Below are 19,160 nucleotides of genomic sequence, written 5' to 3' on the forward strand. Positions count from 1 at the left end.
CCCTCGCAGTCCTGGCTGTGCAGCTCTTGGTACAGCACACCTTGCTGTGGTCTCCGTGGCAGCGTAGGCAGGCCCCTGTCTCCCATCAACGTCCACAGGCCCTGGCCCGAGAGGAAAGAGGCTCTTGTTGTGCACGGAAAGGGGAATGAAAAGCTTTGGAGAATGCGGGCATCGATCCCGCTGCCTCTCACATGCTAAGCGAGCGCTCTACCACTTGAGCTAATTCCCCAGCCCACACCTCTGCCTTGCCTTCTTCTTGGCGTGCCCCATGCCTACCCCTGCCCTGACGACCAAGCCTTGGCCTCCCAAGGCTTTGCACTTGCCGCCATCACTGGCCTCCCTTGGCCAAAGGCCTCCTTAGGAAAACAGCAGTCAGGGACAACACTGCTGGGACACCAGAGCACTAGGATCCTCCTGTTGCTATGGCCCTTTTTTGCCTCACGGACACTTTGCAGCACAGGCAGCTGGTGCCCTGGAACAAAGACCTAGAGGAAGCCTCAGCAGCAATCTGGCGGCCTTCTTCCCAAGGCAGAGAGTGTTAAGCGCAGCCTCGGCCCTCGCCACTGAGAACAGCTACGCTGCTCATGCGCTGAGAGCCATGATCATGCGTGGCCGTGGAACTCGTTGGTGTGGACCCCGGCCCTCGAAGTCATCTCTCCGGCCTGAGCTTGGATCCACGAACGACACCACCACAGACGCCGCCCCTAAGCGCTGACGGACTGCCAGCATCTCCACACCAGAGCTCAGCAGCGCCTCCTCAGAGGGCACGTGCACACCTTGAAAGGCAAGGGTGCTTGGCAAGAGCCAAAAGAGCACTCCTTCGAGCCGGAGTTGAACCAGCGACCTAAGGATGGCCGTGCAAGGGAGCCTACAGTCCTCCGCTCTACCAGCTGAGCTATCGAAGGAACCGCATGGCTCTGCACCGGCCCTGCCCTGATGACAGCGTCACCCAGTCTTTCCTGTTGGACTGCTCTTAGGACATCGTGAGACCAACCTCCTAACACAAGCAGCCTCACATCGCAAATCCCAACAAGTTCACCGAGCACTTCTGCAGCCCCCTTTTCCAAAACTCTGGCATGCAGCTTGTATGGCTCCCTCCAAGGCCTCTCTTTCTGATAGAGTCTCCTTGTGGGCAAAACAGAATGCCCACATGCCGCCGGATCCCATTTGCTTTCATCTTGCTTCTCCTGCCTCTTTCCCTCCCGTTGCAAATGCTTTAAAAGCTTGTCTTTTCCTTCTTAAAATATCCGCGCCTTGCAAGACAGACACTTAGGTGTTGGAGGACACCAACCCTCTCCGAGTTGGACAAGCCCTTTGCCCTCCGTGGCTTCTCCCCGAGGTAGTGCTCCACTATCTTCTTTTGCCTCTACGGCCCTCACTCACCTTGATCAATGGCTTTCTTGAACTGGGGACCCCTAACCTTCCATGCAGTGTTGTAGGTGCCATCGTGGAAGACCCCAGCAAAGGGTAGCAAGCTCTTCCCTCACAGGCCTGGCTGCACTGCTCTTGACAACTTCCACGGGCCCTGGCCGGAGAGGAAAGAGGCTCTTGTTGTGCACGGAAAGGGGAATGAAAAGCTTTGGAGAATGCGGGCATCGATCCCGCTGCCTCTCACATGCTAAGCGAGCGCTCTACCACTTGAGCTAATTCCCCAGCCCACACCTCTGCCTTGCCTTCTTCTTGGCGTGCCCCATGCCTACCCCTGCCCTGACGACCAAGCCTTGGCCTCCCGAGGCTTTGCACTTGCCACAATTACTGGCCTCCCTTGGCTCCAGGCCTCCTTAGGAAAACAGCAGTCAGGGACAACACTGCTGGGACACCAGAGCACTAGGATCCTCCTGCTGCTATGGCCCTTTTTTGCCTCACGGACACTTTGCAGCACAGGCAGCTGGTGCCCTGGAACAAAGACCTAGAGGAAGCCTCAGCAGCAATCTGGCTGCCTTCTTCCCAAGGCAGAGAGTGTTAAGCGCAGCCTCGGCCCTCGCCACTGAGAACAGCTACGCTGCTCATGCGCTGAGAGCCATGACCATGCGTAGCCATGGAACGCGTTGGTGTGGACCCCGGCCCTCGAAGTCATCTCTCCGGCCTGAGCTTGGATCCACGAGTGACACCACCACAGACCCCCCTGGCAATGCCTGGATCTTGCCTCAGCCTGCTGGGTGCTCCACACGACAGGATGCTGCCCCTAAGCGCTGACGGGCTGCCGGCACCTCCACACCAGAGCTCAGCAGCGCCTCCTCAGAGGGCACGTGCACACCTTGAAAAGCAAGGGTTGCCCCAGGGGCTTGGCAAGAGCCAAAAGAGCACTCCTTCGAGCCGGAGTTGAACCTGCGATCTAAGGATGGCTGTGCAAGGGAGCCTACACTCCTCTGCTCTACCAGTTGAGCTATCAAAGGGATGGCATGGCTCTGCACCGGCCCTGCCTGATGACAGCGTCACCCAGTCGGTGACACTGTTGGTCTGCTCTTAGGACATCTTGAGACCAACCTCCTGCTCCAAGCAGACTCACATCGCAAATCCCGACAAGTTCATGCAGTTCTTCTGGAGCCCCCATTTCCAAATCTCCGGCATCCACCTTGTCAGGCCCGCTCCGAGGGCTCTCCTTCTCATTGAGTGTCTTTGTGGGGAAAATAGATTGCACACATGCCACTAAAACCCCTTTGCTTTCATCCTGCTTCTGTTCCCTCTTGCCCTCCCGTTGTACACACTTCTCAACGCTTGCTTCTGTCTTCTCAAAACCTCCGCACATTGCAAGGCAGACGCTTAGGTGTTTGCAAACACCAACCATCCCAAAGTTGGACAAGCCCTTTGCCCTCCATGGCTTCTCCCCGAGGTAGCACTCCACCCTCTTCTTTTGCTTCTACAGCCATCACTGACCTTGATCAATGGCTTTCTTGAGCAGGGGACCCCTAACGCTCGATGCAGTGTTGTAGGTGTAATCATGGAAGTGCTGAGCAAAGGGTAGCAAACTCCTCCCTCGCAGTCCTGGCTGTGCAGCTCTTGGTACAGCACACCTTGCTGTGGTCTCCGTGGCAGCGTAGGCAGGCCCCTGTCTCCCATCAACGTCCACAGGCCCTGGCCCGAGAGGAAAGAGGCTCTTGTTGTGCACGGAAAGGGGAATGAAAAGCTTTGGAGAATGCGGGCATCGATCCCGCTGCCTCTCACATGCTAAGCGAGCGCTCTACCACTTGAGCTAATTCCCCAGCCCACACCTCTGCCTTGCCTTCTTCTTGGCGTGCCCCATGCCTACCCCTGCCCTGACGACCAAGCCTTGGCCTCCCAAGGCTTTGCACTTGCCACAATTACTGGCCTCCCTTGGCTCCAGGCCTCCTTAGGAAAACAGCAGTCAGGGACAACACTGCTGGGACACCAGAGCACTAGGATCCTCCTGCTGCTATGGCCCTTTTTTGCCTCACGGACACTTTGCAGCACAGGCAGCTGGTGCCCTGGAACAAAGACCTAGAGGAAGCCTCAGCAGCAATCTGGCTGCCTTCTTCCCAAGGCAGAGAGTGTTAAGCGCAGCCTCGGCCCTCGCCACTGAGAACAGCTACGCTGCTCATGCGCTGAGAGCCATGACCATGCGTAGCCATGGAACGCGTTGGTGTGGACCCCGGCCCTTGAAGTCATCTCCCCGGCCTGAGCTTGGATCCGCGAGTGACACCACCACAGACCCCCCTGGCAATGCCTGGATCTTGCCTCAGCCTGCTGGGTGCTCCACACGACAGGATGCTGCCCCTAAGCGCTGACGGGCTGCCGGCACCTCCACACCAGAGCTCAGCAGCGCCTCCTCAGAGGGCACGTGCACACCTTGAAAGGCAAGGGTGCCCCAGGGGCTTGGCAAGAGCCAAAAGAGCACTCCTTCGAGCCGGAGTTGAACCTGCGATCTAAGGATGGCTGTGCAAGGGAGCCTACACTCCTCTGCTCTACCAGTTGAGCTATCAAAGGGATGGCATGGCTCTGCACCGGCCCTGCCTGATGACAGCGTCACCCAGTCGGTGACACTGTTGGTCTGCTCTTAGGACATCTTGAGACCAACCTCCTGCTCCAAGCAGACTCACATCGCAAATCCCGACAAGTTCATGAAGTTCTTCTGGAGCCCCCATTTCCAAATCTCTGGCATCCACCTTGTCAGGCCCGCTCCGAGGGCTCTCCTTCTCATTGAGTGTCTTTGTGGGGAAAATAGATTGCACACATGCCACTAAAACCCCTTTGCTTTCATCCTGCTTCTGTTCCCTCTTGCCCTCCCGTTGTACACACTTCTCAACGCTTGCTTCTGTCTTCTCAAAACCTCCGCACATTGCAAGGCAGACGCTTAGGTGTTTGCAAACACCAACCATCCCAAAGTTGGACAAGCCCTTTGCCCTCCATGGCTTCTCCCCGAGGTAGCACTCCACCCTCTTCTTTTGCTTCTACAGCCATCACTGACCTTGATCAATGGCTTTCTTGAGCAGGGGACCCCTAACGCTCGATGCAGTGTTGTAGGTGTAATCATGGAAGTGCTGAGCAAAGGGTAGCAAACTCCTCCCTCGCAGTCCTGGCTGTGCAGCTCTTGGTACAGCACACCTTGCTGTGGTCTCCGTGGCAGCGTAGGCAGGCCCCTGTCTCCCATCAACGTCCACAGGCCCTGGCCCGAGAGGAAAGAGGCTCTTGTTGTGCACGGAAAGGGGAATGAAAAGCTTTGGAGAATGCGGGCATCGATCCCGCTGCCTCTCACATGCTAAGCGAGCGCTCTACCACTTGAGCTAATTCCCCAGCCCACACATCTGCCTTGCCTTCTTCTTGGCGTGCCCCATGCCTACCCCTGCCCTGACGACCAAGCCTTGGCCTCCCAAGGCTTTGCACTTGCCGCCATCACTGGCCTCCCTTGGCCAAAGGCCTCCTTAGGAAAACAGCAGTCAGGGACAACACTGCTGGGACACCAGAGCACTAGGATCCTCCTGTTGCTATGGCCCTTTTTTGCCTCACGGACACTTTGCAGCACAGGCAGCTGGTGCCCTGGAACAAAGACCTAGAGGAAGCCTCAGCAGCAATCTGGCGGCCTTCTTCCCAAGGCAGAGAGTGTTAAGCGCAGCCTCGGCCCTCGCCACTGAGAACAGCTACGCTGCTCATGCGCTGAGAGCCATGATCATGCGTGGCCGTGGAACTCGTTGGTGTGGACCCCGGCCCTCGAAGTCATCTCTCCGGCCTGAGCTTGGATCCACGAGTGACACCACCACAGACCCCCCTGGCAATGCCTGGATCTTGCCTCAGCCTGCTGGGTGCTCCACACGACAGGATGCTGCCCCTAAGCGCTGACGGGCTGCCGGCACCTCCACACCAGAGCTCAGCAGCGCCTCCTCAGAGGGCACGTGCACACCTTGAAAGGCAAGGGTGCCCCAGGGGCTTGGCAAGAGCCAAAAGAGCACTCCTTCGAGCCGGAGTTGAACCTGCGATCTAAGGGTGGCTGTGCAAGGGAGCCTACACTCCTCTGCTCTACCAGTTGAGCTATCAAAGGGATGGCATGGCTCTGCACCGGCCCTGCCTGATGACAGCGTCACCCAGTCGGTGACACTGTTGGTCTGCTCTTAGGACATCTTGAGACCAACCTCCTGCTCCAAGCAGACTCACATCGCAAATCCCGACAAGTTCATGAAGTTCTTCTGGAGCCCCCATTTCCAAATCTCCGGCATCCACCTTGTCAGGCCCGCTCCGAGGGCTCTCCTTCTCATTGAGTGTCTTTGTGGGGAAAATAGGTTGCACACATGCCACTAAAACCCCTTTGCTTTCATCCTGCTTCTGTTCCCTCTTGTCCTCCCGTTGTACACACTTCTCAACGCTTGCTTCTGTCTTCTCAAAACCTCCGCACATTGCAAGGCAGACGCTTAGGTGTTTGCAAACACCAACCATCCCAAAGTTGGACAAGCCCTTTGCCCTCCATGGCTTCTCCCCGAGGTAGCACTCCACCCTCTTCTTTTGCTTCTACAGCCATCACTGACCTTGATCAATGGCTTTCTTGAGCACGGGACCCCTAACGCTCGATGCAGTGTTGTAGGTGTAATCATGGAAGTGCTGAGCAAAGGGTAGCAAACTCCTCCCTCGCAGTCCTGGCTGTGCAGCTCTTGGTACAGCACACCTTGCTGTGGTCTCCGTGGCAGCGTAGGCAGGCCCCTGTCTCCCATCAACGTCCACAGGCCCTGGCCCGAGAGGAAAGAGGCTCTTGTTGTGCACGGAAAGGGGAATGAAAAGCTTTGGAGAATGCGGGCATCGATCCCGCTGCCTCTCACATGCTAAGCGAGCGCTCTACCACTTGAGCTAATTCCCCAGCCCACACCTCTGCCTTGCCTTCTTCTTGGCGTGCCCCATACCTACCCCTGCCCTGACGACCAAGCCTTGGCCTCCCAAGGCTTTGCACTTGCCGCCATCACTGGCCTCCCTTGGCCAAAGGCCTCCTTAGGAAAACAACAGTCAGGGACAACACTGCTGGGACACCGGAGCCCTAGGATCCTCCTGTTGCTATGGCCCTTTTTTGCCTCACGGACACTTTGCAGCACAGGCAGCTGGTGCCCTGGAACAAAGACCTAGAGGAAGCCTCAGCAGCAATCTGGCGGCCTTCTTCCCAAGGCAGAGAGTGTTAAGCGCAGCCTCGGCCCTCGCCACTGAGAACAGCTACGCTGCTCATGCGCTGAGAGCCATGATCATGCTTGGCCGTGGAACTCGTTGGTGTGGACCCCGGCCCTCGAAGTCATCTCTCCGGCCTGAGCTTGGATCCACGAACGACACCACCACCAGACGCCGCCCCTAAGCGCTGACGGACTGCCGGCATCTCCACACCAGAGCTCAGCAGCGCCTCCTCAGAGGGCACGTGCATACCTTGAAAGGCAAGGGTGCTTGGCAAGAGCCAAAAGAGCACTCCTTCGAGCCGGAGTTGAACCAGCGACCTAAGGATGGCCGTGCAAGGGAGCCTACAGTCCTCCGCTCTACCAGCTGAGCTATCGAAGGAACCGCATGGCTCTGCACCGGCCCTGCCCTGATGACAGCGTCACCCAGTCTTTCCTGTTGGACTGCTCTTAGGACATCGTGAGACCAACCTCCTAACACAAGCAGCCTCACATCGCAAATCCCAACAAGTTCACCAAGCACTTCTGCAGCCCCCTTTTCCAAAACTCTGGCATGCAGCTTGTATGGCTCCCTCCAAGGCCTCTCTTTCTGATAGAGTCTCCTTGTGGGCAAAACAGAATGCCCACATGCCGCCGGATCCCATTTGCTTTCATCTTGCTTCTCCTGCCTCTTTCCCTCCCGTTGCAAATGCTTTAAAAGCGTGTCTTTTCCTTCTTAAAATATCCGCGCCTTGCAAGACAGACACTTAGGTGTTGGACAAGCCCGAGTTGGACAAGCCCTTTGCCCTCCGTGGCTTCTCCCCGAGGTAGTGCTCCACCATCTTCTTTTGCCTCTACGGCCCTCACTCACCTTGATCAATGGCTTTCTTGAACTGGGGACCCCTAACCTTCCATGCAGTGTTGTAGGTGCCATCGTGGAAGTCCCCAGCAAAGGGTAGCAAGCTCTTCCCTCACAGGCCTGGCTGCACTGCTCTTGACAACTTCCACGGGCCCTGGCCGGAGAGGAAAGAGGCTCTTGCTGTGCACGGAAAGGGGAATGAAAAGCTTTGGAGAATGTGGGCATCGATCCCACTGCCTCTCACATGCTAAGCGAGCGCTCTACCACTTGAGCTAATTCCCCAGCCCACACCTCTACCTTGCCTTCTTGGCGTGCCCCATGCCTACCCCTGCCCTGACGACCAAGCCTTGGCCTCCCAAGGCTTTGCACTTGCCACAATTACTGGCCTCCCTTGGCTCCAGGCCTCCTTAGGAAAACAGCAGTCAGGGACAACACTGCTGGGACACCAGAGCACTAGGATCCTCCTGCTGCTATGGCCCTTTTTTGCCTCACGGACACTTTGCAGCACAGGCAGCTGGTGCCCTGGAACAAAGACCTAGAGGAAGCCTCAGCAGCAATCTGGCTGCCTTCTTCCCAAGGCAGAGAGTGTTAAGCGCAGCCTCGGCCCTCGCCACTGAGAACAGCTACGCTGCTCATGCGCTGAGAGCCATGACCATGCGTAGCCATGGAACGCATTGCTGTGGACACCAGCCCTCGAAGTCATCTCTCCGGCCTGAGCTTGGATCCACGAGTGACACCACCACAGACCCCCCTGGCAATGCCTGGATCTTGCCTCAGCCTGCTGGGTGCTCCACACGACAGGATGCTGCCCCTAAGCGCTGACGGGCTGCCGGCACCTCCACACCAGAGCTCAGCAGCGCCTCCTCAGAGGGCACGTGCACACCTTGAAAGGCAAGGGTGCCCCAGGGGCTTGGCAAGAGCCAAAAGAGCACTCCTTCAAGCCGGAGTTGAACCTGCGATCTAAGGATGGCTGTGCAAGGGAGCCTACACTCCTCTGCTCTACCAGTTGAGCTATCAAAGGGATGGCATGGCTCTGCACCGGCCCTGCCTGATGACAGCGTCACCCAGTCGGTGACACTGTTGGTCTGCTCTTAGGACATCTTGAGACCAACCTCCTGCTCCAAGCAGACTCACATCGCAAATCCCGACAAGTTCATGAAGTTCTTCTGGAGCCCCCATTTCCAAATCTCCGACATCCACCTTTTCAGGCCCGCTCTGAGGGCTCTCCTTCTCATTGAGTGTCTTTGTGGGGAAAATAGATTGCACACATGCCACTAAAACCCCTTTGCTTTCATCCTGCTTCTGTTCCCTCTTGCCCTCCCGTTGTACACACTTCTCAACGCTTGCTTCTGTCTTCTCAAAACCTCCGCACATTGCAAGGCAGACGCTTAGGTGTTTGCAAACACCAACCATCCCAAAGTTGGACAAGCCCTTTGCCCTCCATGGCTTCTCCCCGAGGTAGCACTCCACCCTCTTCTTTTGCTTCTACAGCCATCACTGACCTTGATCAATGGCTTTCTTGAGCAGGGGACCCCTAACGCTCGATGCAGTGTTGTAGGTGTAATCATGGAAGTGCTGAGCAAAGGGTAGCAAACTCCTCCCTCGCAGTCCTGGCTGTGCAGCTCTTGGTACAGCACACCTTGCTGTGGTCTCCGTGGCAGCGTAGGCAGGCCCCTGTCTCCCATCAACGTCCACAGGCCCTGGCCCGAGAGGAAAGAGGCTCTTGTTGTGCACGGAAAGGGGAATGAAAAGCTTTGGAGAATGCGGGCATCGATCCCGCTGCCTCTCACATGCTAAGCGAGCGCTCTACCACTTGAGCTAATTCCCCAGCCCACACCTCTGCCTTGCCTTCTTCTTGGCGTGCCCCATGCCTACCCCTGCCCTGACGACCAAGCCTTGGCCTCCCAAGGCTTTGCACTTGCCGCCATCACTGGCCTCCCTTGGCCAAAGGCCTCCTTAGGAAAACAGCAGTCAGGGACAACACTGCTGGGACACCGGAGCCCTAGGATCCTCCTGTTGCTATGGCCCTTTTTTGCCTCACGGACACTTTGCAGCACAGGCAGCTGGTGCCCTGGAACAAAGACCTAGAGGAAGCCTCAGCAGCAATCTGGCTGCCTTCTTCCCAAGGCAGAGAGTGTTAAGCGCAGCCTCGACCCTCGCCACAGGGAAGAGCTACACTGCAGCTGCCTTGAGAGCCCTGACCATGCGTGGCCAAAGAACGCGTTGCTGTGGACCCCAGCCCTCGAAGTCATCTCTCTGGCCTGAGCTTGAATCCACGAGTGACACCACCACAGACCCACCTGGCAATGCCTGGATCTTGCTTCAGCCTGCTGTACACACTTCTCAACGCTTGCTTCTGTCTTCTCAAAACCTCTGCACATTGCAAGGCAGACGCTTAGGTGTTTGCAAACACCAACCATCCCAAAGTTGGACAAGCCCTTTGACCTCCATGGCTTCTCCCCGAGGTAGTGCTCCACCCTGTTTTTTTGCTTCTACAACCATCACTCACCTTGATCAATGGCTGTCTTGAGCTGGGGACCCCTAACGTTCAATGCAGTTTTGTAGGTGCCATCGTGGAAGTCCCCAGCAAAGGGTAGCAAGCTCTTCCCCCACAGGCCTGGCTGCACTGCTCTTGACAACTTCCATGGGCCCTGGCCGGAGAGGAAAGAGGCTCTTGTTGTGCACGGAAAGGGGAATGAAAAGCTTTGGAGAATGCGGGCATCAATCCCGCTGCCTCTCACATGCTAAGCGAGCGCTCTACCACTTGAGCTAATTCCCCAGCCCACACCTCTGCCTTGCCTTCTTCTTGGCGTGCCCCATGTCTACCCCTGCCCTGACGACCAAGCCTTGGCCTCCCAAGGCTTTGCACTTGCCACAATTACTGGCCTCCCTTGGCTCCAGGCCTCCTTAGGAAAACAGCAGTCAGGGACAACACTGCTGGGACACCAGAGCACTAGGATCCTCCTGTTGCTATGGCCCTTTTTTAGCTCACGGACACTTTGCAGCACAGGCAGCTGGTGCCCTGGAACAAAGACCTAGAGGAAGCCTCAGCAGCAATCTGGCTGCCTTCTTCCCAAGGCAGAGAGTGTTAAGCGCAGCCTCGGCCCTCGCCACTGAGAACAGCTACGCTGCTCATGCGCTGAGAGCCATGATCATGCGTGGCCGTGGAACTCGTTGGTGTGGACCCCGGCCCTCGAAGTCATCTCCCCAGTCAGAGCTTGGATCCACAAGTGACACCACCACAGACCCCCCTGGCAATGCCTGGATCTTGCCTCAGCCTGCTGGGTGCTCCACACCACAGGATACCGCCCCTAAGCGCTGACAGGCTGCCGGCACCTCCACACCAGAGCTCAGCAGCGCCTCCTCAGAGGGCACGTGCACACCTTGAAAGGCAAGGGTGCTTGGCAAGAGCCAAAAGAGCACTCCTTCGAGCCGGAGTTGAACCAGCGACCTAAGGATGGCCGTGCAAGGGAGCCTACAGTCCTCCGCTCTACCAGCTGAGCTATCGAAGGAACCGCATGGCTCTGCACCGGCCCTGCCCTGATGACGGCGTCACCCAGTCTTTCCTGTTGGACTGCTCTTAGGACATCGTGAGACCAACCTCCTAACACAAGCAGCCTCACATCGCAAATCCCAACAAGTTCCCCAAGCACTTCTGCAGCCCCCTTTTCCAAAACCCTGGCATGCAGCTTGTATGGCTCCCTCCAAGGCCTCTCTTTCTGATAGAGTCTCCTTGTGGGCAAAACAGAATGCCCACATGCCGCCAGATGCCATTTGTTTTCATCTTGCTTCTCCTGCCTCTTTCCTTCCCGTTGCAAATGCTTTAAAAGCTTGTCTTTTCCCTCTTAAAATATCCGCGCCTTGCAAGACAGACTCTTAGGTGTTCGAGGACACCAACCCTCTCCAAGTTGGAGAAGCTCTGTACCCTCCATGGCTTCTCCCCGAGGTAGTGCTCCACTATCTTCTTTTGCCTCTACTACCATCACTCACCTTGATCAATGGCTGTCTTGAGCTGGGGACCCCTAACGTTCAATGCAGTGTTGTAGGTGCCATCGTAGAAGTCCCCAGCAAAGGGTAGCAAGCTCTTCCCTCACAGGCGTGGCTGCACTGCTCTTGACAACGTCCACAGGCCCTGGCCAGAGAGGAAAGAGGCTCTTGCTCTTTCCTCTCTGGCACGGGAATGTAGGACGTTGTCAATGTGCAGTGCAGCCACGCCCCTGCTGAGGCGAAGAGCTCTGCTACCACTTCAGCTAATTCCCTGGCCCACATTTCAGTCTTGCCTTGTTCTTGGTGTGCCCCCTGCCCTCCCCTGCCCTTCAGACCCAGCCTGGGCTTCCAAGGCTGCACATGACCATGGAGTCCATTGATGTGGACCCTGACCCCCAGCATCATGTCTTCAGCCTGAACTTGGGCCACTGAGTGACACCCCCACACACACACCCGGCAATGCCGGGAGCGTGCCTCATCCTTCTGGGCGCTCCACAACCCAGTGTTACACCATGCTCATATGTGCGCTTTTAACACGTTTCTGTGGACCCTGGTCTGGACTAGACTTGTAGACTTTGTTATCATCTTCCCTGATTTCTTCACTCAGCATGTTCTTGGCTAGGGTTGTTGTTGTTCTGAGCTAGTCAGACAGGGGGCTGTTCAGGACAACTGCCCTATGGAAATAACAGCCATGTTTTGGGGAAGAAGGCAGTACAGCTTTGTATACGCTTAGTTCTCTTACTTTCCATTCTTTGTGCCCTTCTCATAACTGTCATTATCCCAGTTGTAGATTTTTTTTTCTGGAGAGTCACAGGGAAGCTCCTTATATTAGTTCCTTTTGTAGCATTCAAACATTCGGTGTTTTATATTTTCCTGGTCTGGAGCTCATTAACTTTCTAACACTTATATGAATTGCATTAGCAATATATATATCTTTTTTTCGCATTAGTAATTTATTACCTAATTAGTATGCCCTTCTGGGGCATCCATTTTTTTTTTTGTTTGTGTTTTTTTTTGTGTGTGTGAATATAATATTTTTAGATAAGACAGTTTTCCTATATTTAAACTTTTTTTTTTCTTCACAGCAGTACTATGTTGAAAGCAAAGTTTAGTTGAGACAATACTAAGTTGAAGTGGATTGTACAACCTTTTTTTCCCCCAAAATCTTCATTTTTATGCAACTGTTGGGGATCTGGGAAGGACAGAGGAGTTTTTTTTTCTTGTTGTTGTGGCCATAGTATGAAAGCCCAGTGATTGATTGTCTGATCCGTGCAACCACGGAAATTTTTGAAGTTAATACTTCTCACATTTTTTACATTCTAATAGCTATGCTTTTTCAGCTAAGAAAGGGGACAGATTGCATAAGATACTTAAATACTTGGATGGCAGATCATGTCATTAGTCGTGCAAGAATGAGCTTATTTTTCCAGTTCTCCTATTTCATTTTTATTTTATGTTTAAGATACCACATACACAGTATATTAAATATGACTGAACATGCGCCATTCATGCTATTAGAGGCATGTTTTTAAGGAGCTATTTATGATCTATGAGAAGACGACTTGATTTCAGTATACAGACCCAAGGAGATCACTGGCAGACACTATTGCTAGGCACATATCAGTCTAGATATTGGCAGAATATTTCCAAGGAAGGAACTATACTGTAGCCTGGAGCAAAGTGATTGCATTTTACTGGGAGAGTATCTTGTACTAGGACTTCGGTGGAAAGTTAAGCAGTACCCTACCCTGAAGCTACATTTGATATGATAACTGTGGGCATGTTGCTTTTACAACAGAAAAAAAAATGCCACTATGGTCATCGCTAGCACCCAAAACACTCTGAAAGAATATTTACAAAATGCACTCACCGCAACAGAGCTTGACTTAGCTGCTAATCAGCGAATTTAGCTTTTGTTGCCACTAGAGGTCAGCACTAGTCATTAAATAAATGTCCTGGAAAATCTTTATGTCGCTTCTCCAGAGGGAGTGGATATTTTCAAAAAGATGCAGTTATGTGTATGCTGCTTTTGCAGGTAGGTGTGAGCTCACATTGCCACTGCTCCTCTGTGATTGGAAACAAACCATTTCCTCTGCAAAAGTTGTGATTCCCCAGCACCATCCTTAAGCCACCAGGCCCACACTATTCCTTTGAATCCACTTCCGTGCTCATGTGAGTACAGAGGAAAATTGCCCCAGCCAAAGCTGGGACACTAGCATGAACTGTTCCAAACTCTTCACAATCATCTTCTAATGCTTTAAGGACTCTCACAGCAGTGGGATAGTATTAAAGTAGCCCAAAGAAGGACATGCATTTGAAACCGGTGTTAACTTACTATACTTTTCCATCCTGTACTTCAGACAGATAATTCCTTTCTAATGCCATTGTGTTTTCCGTTATGCCTGTGTGAGTTTCTGAAAATGCGGACACCATTTATAAAATGAACATATCCACTAACAGGCAATTAAATACAGAATTTCCTTTGTTTTATAGAAGATAGTTTTGATGAAGTAAGAAGTGCAATTCATGTTCTAAATGACCTTTTAAAATCTTTCATTTGTTAAAACCTACTAAATGATGCAAATAAATCATGCAGTTGATAAACTTAATGCAAAAAAAAATGTGCTTAATTTATTATCTGTGCTTTTAGCATGCATCACTTTCTGCCTTAACTTACTAGCTGACGAGGTATCAATACAGAAAGTCTCAAGTTTTGTGTAATAGGAAAACCTGTTTCACAAATACTGGCAGTGTGGCATGGTCCTTGAAAGGACAGAAATGTTTTTCTATATTTTTCTATTTGTGGGCCTGAGAAAGCCCCTTTTTAGAAACTAGGGTGTCTCCATAGTCCTTAGGAGGAAAGTTAGATGGGAGTCTCTGCATTTGAAGGGCCAGTGTACTTCTTGTAAGATATAGTCAGAAATACTGAGAGGTGATAAATCTGCATTTTAATACACTGAAAGGTCTATTTAATGGTTTATGTGTCTACCACACTTAGTTAAATGAGACCTTGCCACTGAGTTTTATATAAGCAGCAGTGCTGTTGAAAGTTTATTTTTCTATATACTGCCAATGCCACAGATGTCAGTATGTCAGTGTGAAGCACATTCCCGTGAGGAAGCCACCCTGGGTGCTACTCAATACACGCTGGTTTAGGAATTCACCAGGGAAAGCAGGCTGGGCATCCCCACTTACTGCTGCAGCCCCTCCTGAGACCTCTTCTACAAGGAAAAAAGCCAGTAGCAAGTGGTAGATAATCTGATACAGAAATTCTCATAATTTTATATAGAGGGCTGCCCACTATTTTAGCAGGCTATTTACAGTTCCTCCAGAAAACAACCTGCCTACTCAAGATGCAGTCTTCCTTCAAGGCTGTTTTACAAACCAGATTATTTCTTTCAGCTTTGAATCACTTTCTTTCCACTGAATCCTCTCTGTATATTAAAAACACGAAAAAGGAAGGTAGAGACTGAACATACTGTTTAAAACAAGTATGTCCCTATTAAAATATTTTATAATAGTTTGTAAGTATCTGTATACATACATATATATATGCATGTATATATATACACAAACATACATTTTTTTCTTCTTTTTTTCATATTTAAGAAAATTAGCTCTGAAATATCATCCTGACAAGAATCCTGACAATCCAGAGGCTGCAGAAAAATTTAAAGAGATCAACAGTGCCCATGCAACACTGACAGATCTGTCCAAGAGAAACATATACGACAAATACGGATCATTAGGGCTCTATGTGGCTGAACAGTTTGGAGAAGAAAATGTTAACACGTACTTCATGCTCTCAAGCTGGTGGGCAAAGGTAAGCTGTTTTTTTGTGTTAAAAACAAATTTTCTGAAAAAAAATAAAATGTTAAAATGCACATGGCACACAGGCACTCTTCATATTCACAAAGACGCTCCTGAAAAACACAGTCTCTTTACAGGCTTAAAAAATGGTAAGATCAGAATCTGAAACACTAGTAGAGGCTTAATTAAAAAATAACATATCTGGAAAACTGACAGCAGCAGAATGCAGCATCGACTCAGAAAAAGGGCTAATACTGAATGTTTGCTTTTTCTTTTTAACTTAGTTAAACAGAGTGTGTTTTGTAACATTTTCAGATACTAATTAGATTTGAATCTGGTGCCTCAGGTTAATTTTGACTTTCTTTTCAATAATGACTAAATAAAAATGACTCATTGTTCAAAAATGAGAAGCCCCACTTATGTGACAACCAGTTAATAAGTTATTACAGGACAAATTTAGCTGTGTTCTTTGCTATATATAGCACACAGCATAAGTAAGCAATAATAATACATAACACTCTGTGATTATGGTGTCATATATGTGCCCTTTTGGTGCTTGGTGAGGGGGTGAGAGAAAGGAAGTGGAAGAAAAGGTGAGAACTGTGGAGTGGAAGAAGAGATCAGGAAAGGAAGAGAATGATGCATCAGAAACTGGCATATTGCTCAAGGAAAAATACATCATGAGGTGCTCTTGTAATAACAGAGTTTTGTTCCTGTGCTCTCTTATGTCATTGTTGTCCTTTGGTGTTTACATATGTCAAATTCTAGTGTTTCAGCAAGTGCTGAAATGTTACAGAAATGTGACAAGCCAACAGCATTGCAAATGTGCAAAATCCATGCTTTCCCCATCTCCTTCTAACACTAAAACACAGGAAAGCAAGGACCATGCTAGAAAAAAAATAGGAAAATTATCTATACTGTGTGTACTAAGTATGCTATGACAATTTTGATGTGAGGACTTCCTATGTTCATCACAAACCAGACCAGTGTTTCACTGTTTCTACACTCCCCTTTTACCAGAGTCCAACTTGGGCAGATCCGAGGACTAGGGAGCCGTAATTTGGATACTGAGTATGCTGAGATAAGATGGAAACTGTTCAAATGCAGAATAGGGAATGAAACTAATGAGCAAAATACTGGTACTTAAATCACACATGCAAAGTTGCAGTTGCATCGTCAACACCAGACTTGGAGGCTGCTTTGCTGCTGCTGTAGCTGGCTCTTGCTGCAGTTTGGACTCCCTTCTGCATTTGGTTTCTTCCGCTGCTGAATCCCTCTTTTCTTTGCTGCCTGTTCATCCTCTTCTACAGCCTCCTTGCCCCAGCTCAGATGTCAGGAATCATTTTCTCAGAGCTCAGAGAGCAACGGTATCAACTCCCTCAGCAGTGCCACAATTTTGCTTTTATTTCTTCTTCTGCTTACCAACCTTTAATGAAGATTTTATGAGCTAAAATATCCTCTGCGGTTAGAAGATTAGGAACAGAGATAACTGTTGTGGCTTTGACTCATAAGAAGAGTGCATAGTACAGAGAGAACCTAGTAAGTCCCTATATGGGTAACGGAGGAATGGGTGGATTGTTTGAAGGGAGTTGCATACTGGCAATGCAAAGAGATTAGCTGTGAAACTGAATATCCCAGAAAAAATAATCATGGCTTTTTCAGAATTCCATGAAAAAATATCCAAGAAGAAACCCAAAATGTGTATACAGAATCATTTGAAGATTGTCACAGATAGTCTCTCTATCCCATGCCAGAATCTTGTCACCTCCAAAACATTCACCAGGTGGTTTGTCAAGCGGAGCTCAATCTTCTCCCCATCTCTTTCACTATCCTCAACTCTTTTCTCTCAAACATAAATGCTGGATTAGATTCAGATTTTTGTACTGGCTGTCATAATACTGTCTGAATCTGACTGCAGATGATCTCTGGGGCCTTATCTGTTCTTATTTTTTCCCATTTTGGTTGAAAGAGGATAGCAATCACTACTTTTTCTAGTTATCTTCGTCTTCAGCTACCAAAGTTTCTGGTAAAGTCTCTTCACTATTTACACTCAGGCTCAGAAAATCTGACAATCATGAAGAGATGAATCACTAAAAGTAAACTCAAATGAAAGGAGTAATGCAAAGTGAAAATGATTATTGTGGGCAATACTAGACTTCTTACCAGGCACATTAAACTGGGAACATACTAACATGAGTATTTCTTTGAGGTTTTAAATATTTCTCCACTGGTAGCATGGCATGTGGTCATTTAGCTCTTTTATCAAAATGCAATTCTCCCTGTACCATGAGGACTGTACATTGATCACATCAGTGTTAATCTAATTCCTGATTCACCTACAGTATGATATTATAAATGCAAGAAATCTTGATACAGATGAGAACTGCGAACTCAAAGAGGTTTTTTTTTTCCACTCTATGTATTTTTTCTCCATCATTGTTCATTCAATGAATTTTTTTTTTGGGGGGGGGGGGGAGGGGCATTTCTCCATTGCTGCATAAATGATAAACTTCCAAATAGCTTACTTTATGGGGTTCTGGGATTTTAAACAGTTTTAGATGTCATTTAGAAGGAAAAGCATTTTAAACATTTTAAATTGGTATGTCTAAGTCTTCTTTGTCTTTTCTAAATATCTCTCTCAGTCTGGATGTATCTATGGGTAAAATGGATTTTCATTGGCTTTGTACTTGCAAACAAATAAATGGTTAATATTAAGCATGTATATAGTGTTATTCACTTAAAAGATGCTGCAATTATAACATGCTAACATTGTCATGCATATGTAGCTGAGTGTTATTTACACAGACATTTGTGCTTGTTTTGTTCAGCAGTGTATGTTCTTCTGAACGTAACAAATATTTGACAAGAGTCCTTAAGTCAAACTGCACTTGTTATAGAGCAATCCACATATGTAAATATAATGCCAAAGCCAGGCGATTCCTTCATGCTAGCTCACATGTATGTTTGCTGTGAAGATTTTTACACACATTATTTCCACATACCAGGTTTGATTCCTCTTTCAGGAACTTCATTGGCTCAGCTTTGCTCTTATACTCGTATGTGCAAGAAGGGAGGTGGATGTCTCACCTTTGCCCTAAACCTGGGTTCTCACTCTGCCTCTGCACTGCAGGACAGGGGCCTGACTGCTGTCTTGCCTGTTTGGAGGTGCCAGCAGCAGTGGCAGCCTGAGAAGTCCCCTCTCCAGCTCCCCATCCCACCGCTGTGCCACAGCACGCAGCCCTCCCGAGCACTTGGCGGAGCTGTGCTGCGAAGCCAGCAGTGAGCTGACCTGCATGGAGAAAGAGCTCTGTAAATAAGAGCTCATCAGCTTTTGAATCTGGACCAGGTCTCTGATCTTGCTCGCAAGCAGTTGTGCTGACCGCACATTGAGGCAGGAACAAGCTGAGGGACATGAAGATGGGAACTTCTTGTTCCTGTCATTGCCAAAGTCCCGAGATCAAGCCCTTGGCCTGAGGAGTTGTTCACCTCTGATCCTACCTAGCTTAATGGGAGAGAGAGAGACACCTCCAACAGGCAATTCAAGTCCTCCCAGGGCTGAATCACTCCCTGGAAGGGACTTATAACTTTCCACTAACTATGTGGGGAGCCCACAGAGACTATAGTCCTAATTTAGACGCTTTAGTTCTATGCCTAAAGTTATGTGGGATGCATCTGGGTCTTTGCTTCTTCTTCTCTCGCATTTGTTATTGACAAGAATCTGCCAGTAAATAAGTGTTTGCAAAAACGATCTTGGGCAAATGAGTCATTTTTAAGATGAAAATGAGTCATTTTAAGGTGGGTGCGGTTTTGCATACTGCCTGGAAGTTTATTCTGATGGCCTTTAGCTAAGGCAGACTTTCTACAGTTCGGCATGTGGGGGCCTGCTCGCTGTCAAATTCTTTGTAAACACGGTCCTGAGTGTCAAGTAG

The 19,160-nt window shown here is 50.2% G+C and overlaps 1 protein-coding gene and 10 non-coding genes across 11 annotated transcripts in view; 1 reads left to right on the forward strand and 10 right to left on the reverse strand.

Annotated features, from left to right (window-relative positions):
- Positions 1–19,160, forward strand: part of DNAJC5B (DnaJ heat shock protein family (Hsp40) member C5 beta) — a 31,455-nt gene that overhangs the window by 6,128 nt on the left and 6,167 nt on the right. Inside the window, exon 2 of the mRNA XM_088540105.1 lies at positions 15,031–15,244. Coding sequence (XP_088396231.1) covers positions 15,031–15,244 — 214 coding nt within the window. The remainder of the gene's footprint in view (positions 1–15,030; positions 15,245–19,160) is intronic.
- On the reverse strand, positions 157–229 carry TRNAA-AGC (transfer RNA alanine (anticodon AGC)). The gene has a single exon. It is a non-coding gene; the product is annotated as a tRNA-Ala (tRNA).
- On the reverse strand, positions 817–905 carry TRNAY-GUA (transfer RNA tyrosine (anticodon GUA)). The gene is given in 2 exon segments: positions 817–852; positions 869–905. It is a non-coding gene; the product is annotated as a tRNA-Tyr (tRNA).
- Positions 1,581–1,653, reverse strand: TRNAA-AGC (transfer RNA alanine (anticodon AGC)). The gene has a single exon. It is a non-coding gene; the product is annotated as a tRNA-Ala (tRNA).
- On the reverse strand, positions 3,131–3,203 carry TRNAA-AGC (transfer RNA alanine (anticodon AGC)). Its single transcript has one exon. It is a non-coding gene; the product is annotated as a tRNA-Ala (tRNA).
- Positions 4,680–4,752, reverse strand: TRNAA-AGC (transfer RNA alanine (anticodon AGC)). The gene has a single exon. It is a non-coding gene; the product is annotated as a tRNA-Ala (tRNA).
- Positions 6,229–6,301, reverse strand: TRNAA-AGC (transfer RNA alanine (anticodon AGC)). Its single transcript has one exon. It is a non-coding gene; the product is annotated as a tRNA-Ala (tRNA).
- Positions 6,890–6,978, reverse strand: TRNAY-GUA (transfer RNA tyrosine (anticodon GUA)). Its single transcript is given in 2 exon segments — positions 6,890–6,925; positions 6,942–6,978. It is a non-coding gene; the product is annotated as a tRNA-Tyr (tRNA).
- Positions 7,644–7,716, reverse strand: TRNAA-AGC (transfer RNA alanine (anticodon AGC)). The gene has a single exon. It is a non-coding gene; the product is annotated as a tRNA-Ala (tRNA).
- On the reverse strand, positions 9,190–9,262 carry TRNAA-AGC (transfer RNA alanine (anticodon AGC)). The gene has a single exon. It is a non-coding gene; the product is annotated as a tRNA-Ala (tRNA).
- Positions 10,858–10,946, reverse strand: TRNAY-GUA (transfer RNA tyrosine (anticodon GUA)). Its single transcript is given in 2 exon segments — positions 10,858–10,893; positions 10,910–10,946. It is a non-coding gene; the product is annotated as a tRNA-Tyr (tRNA).

This window comes from Tinamus guttatus, unplaced genomic scaffold (assembly GCF_059628265.1).
Source record: "Tinamus guttatus ecotype Peru unplaced genomic scaffold, ASM5962826v1 Tinamus_guttatus_pri_ptg000056l, whole genome shotgun sequence".
In the NCBI taxonomy this organism is placed as follows: domain Eukaryota; kingdom Metazoa; phylum Chordata; class Aves; order Tinamiformes; family Tinamidae; genus Tinamus; species Tinamus guttatus.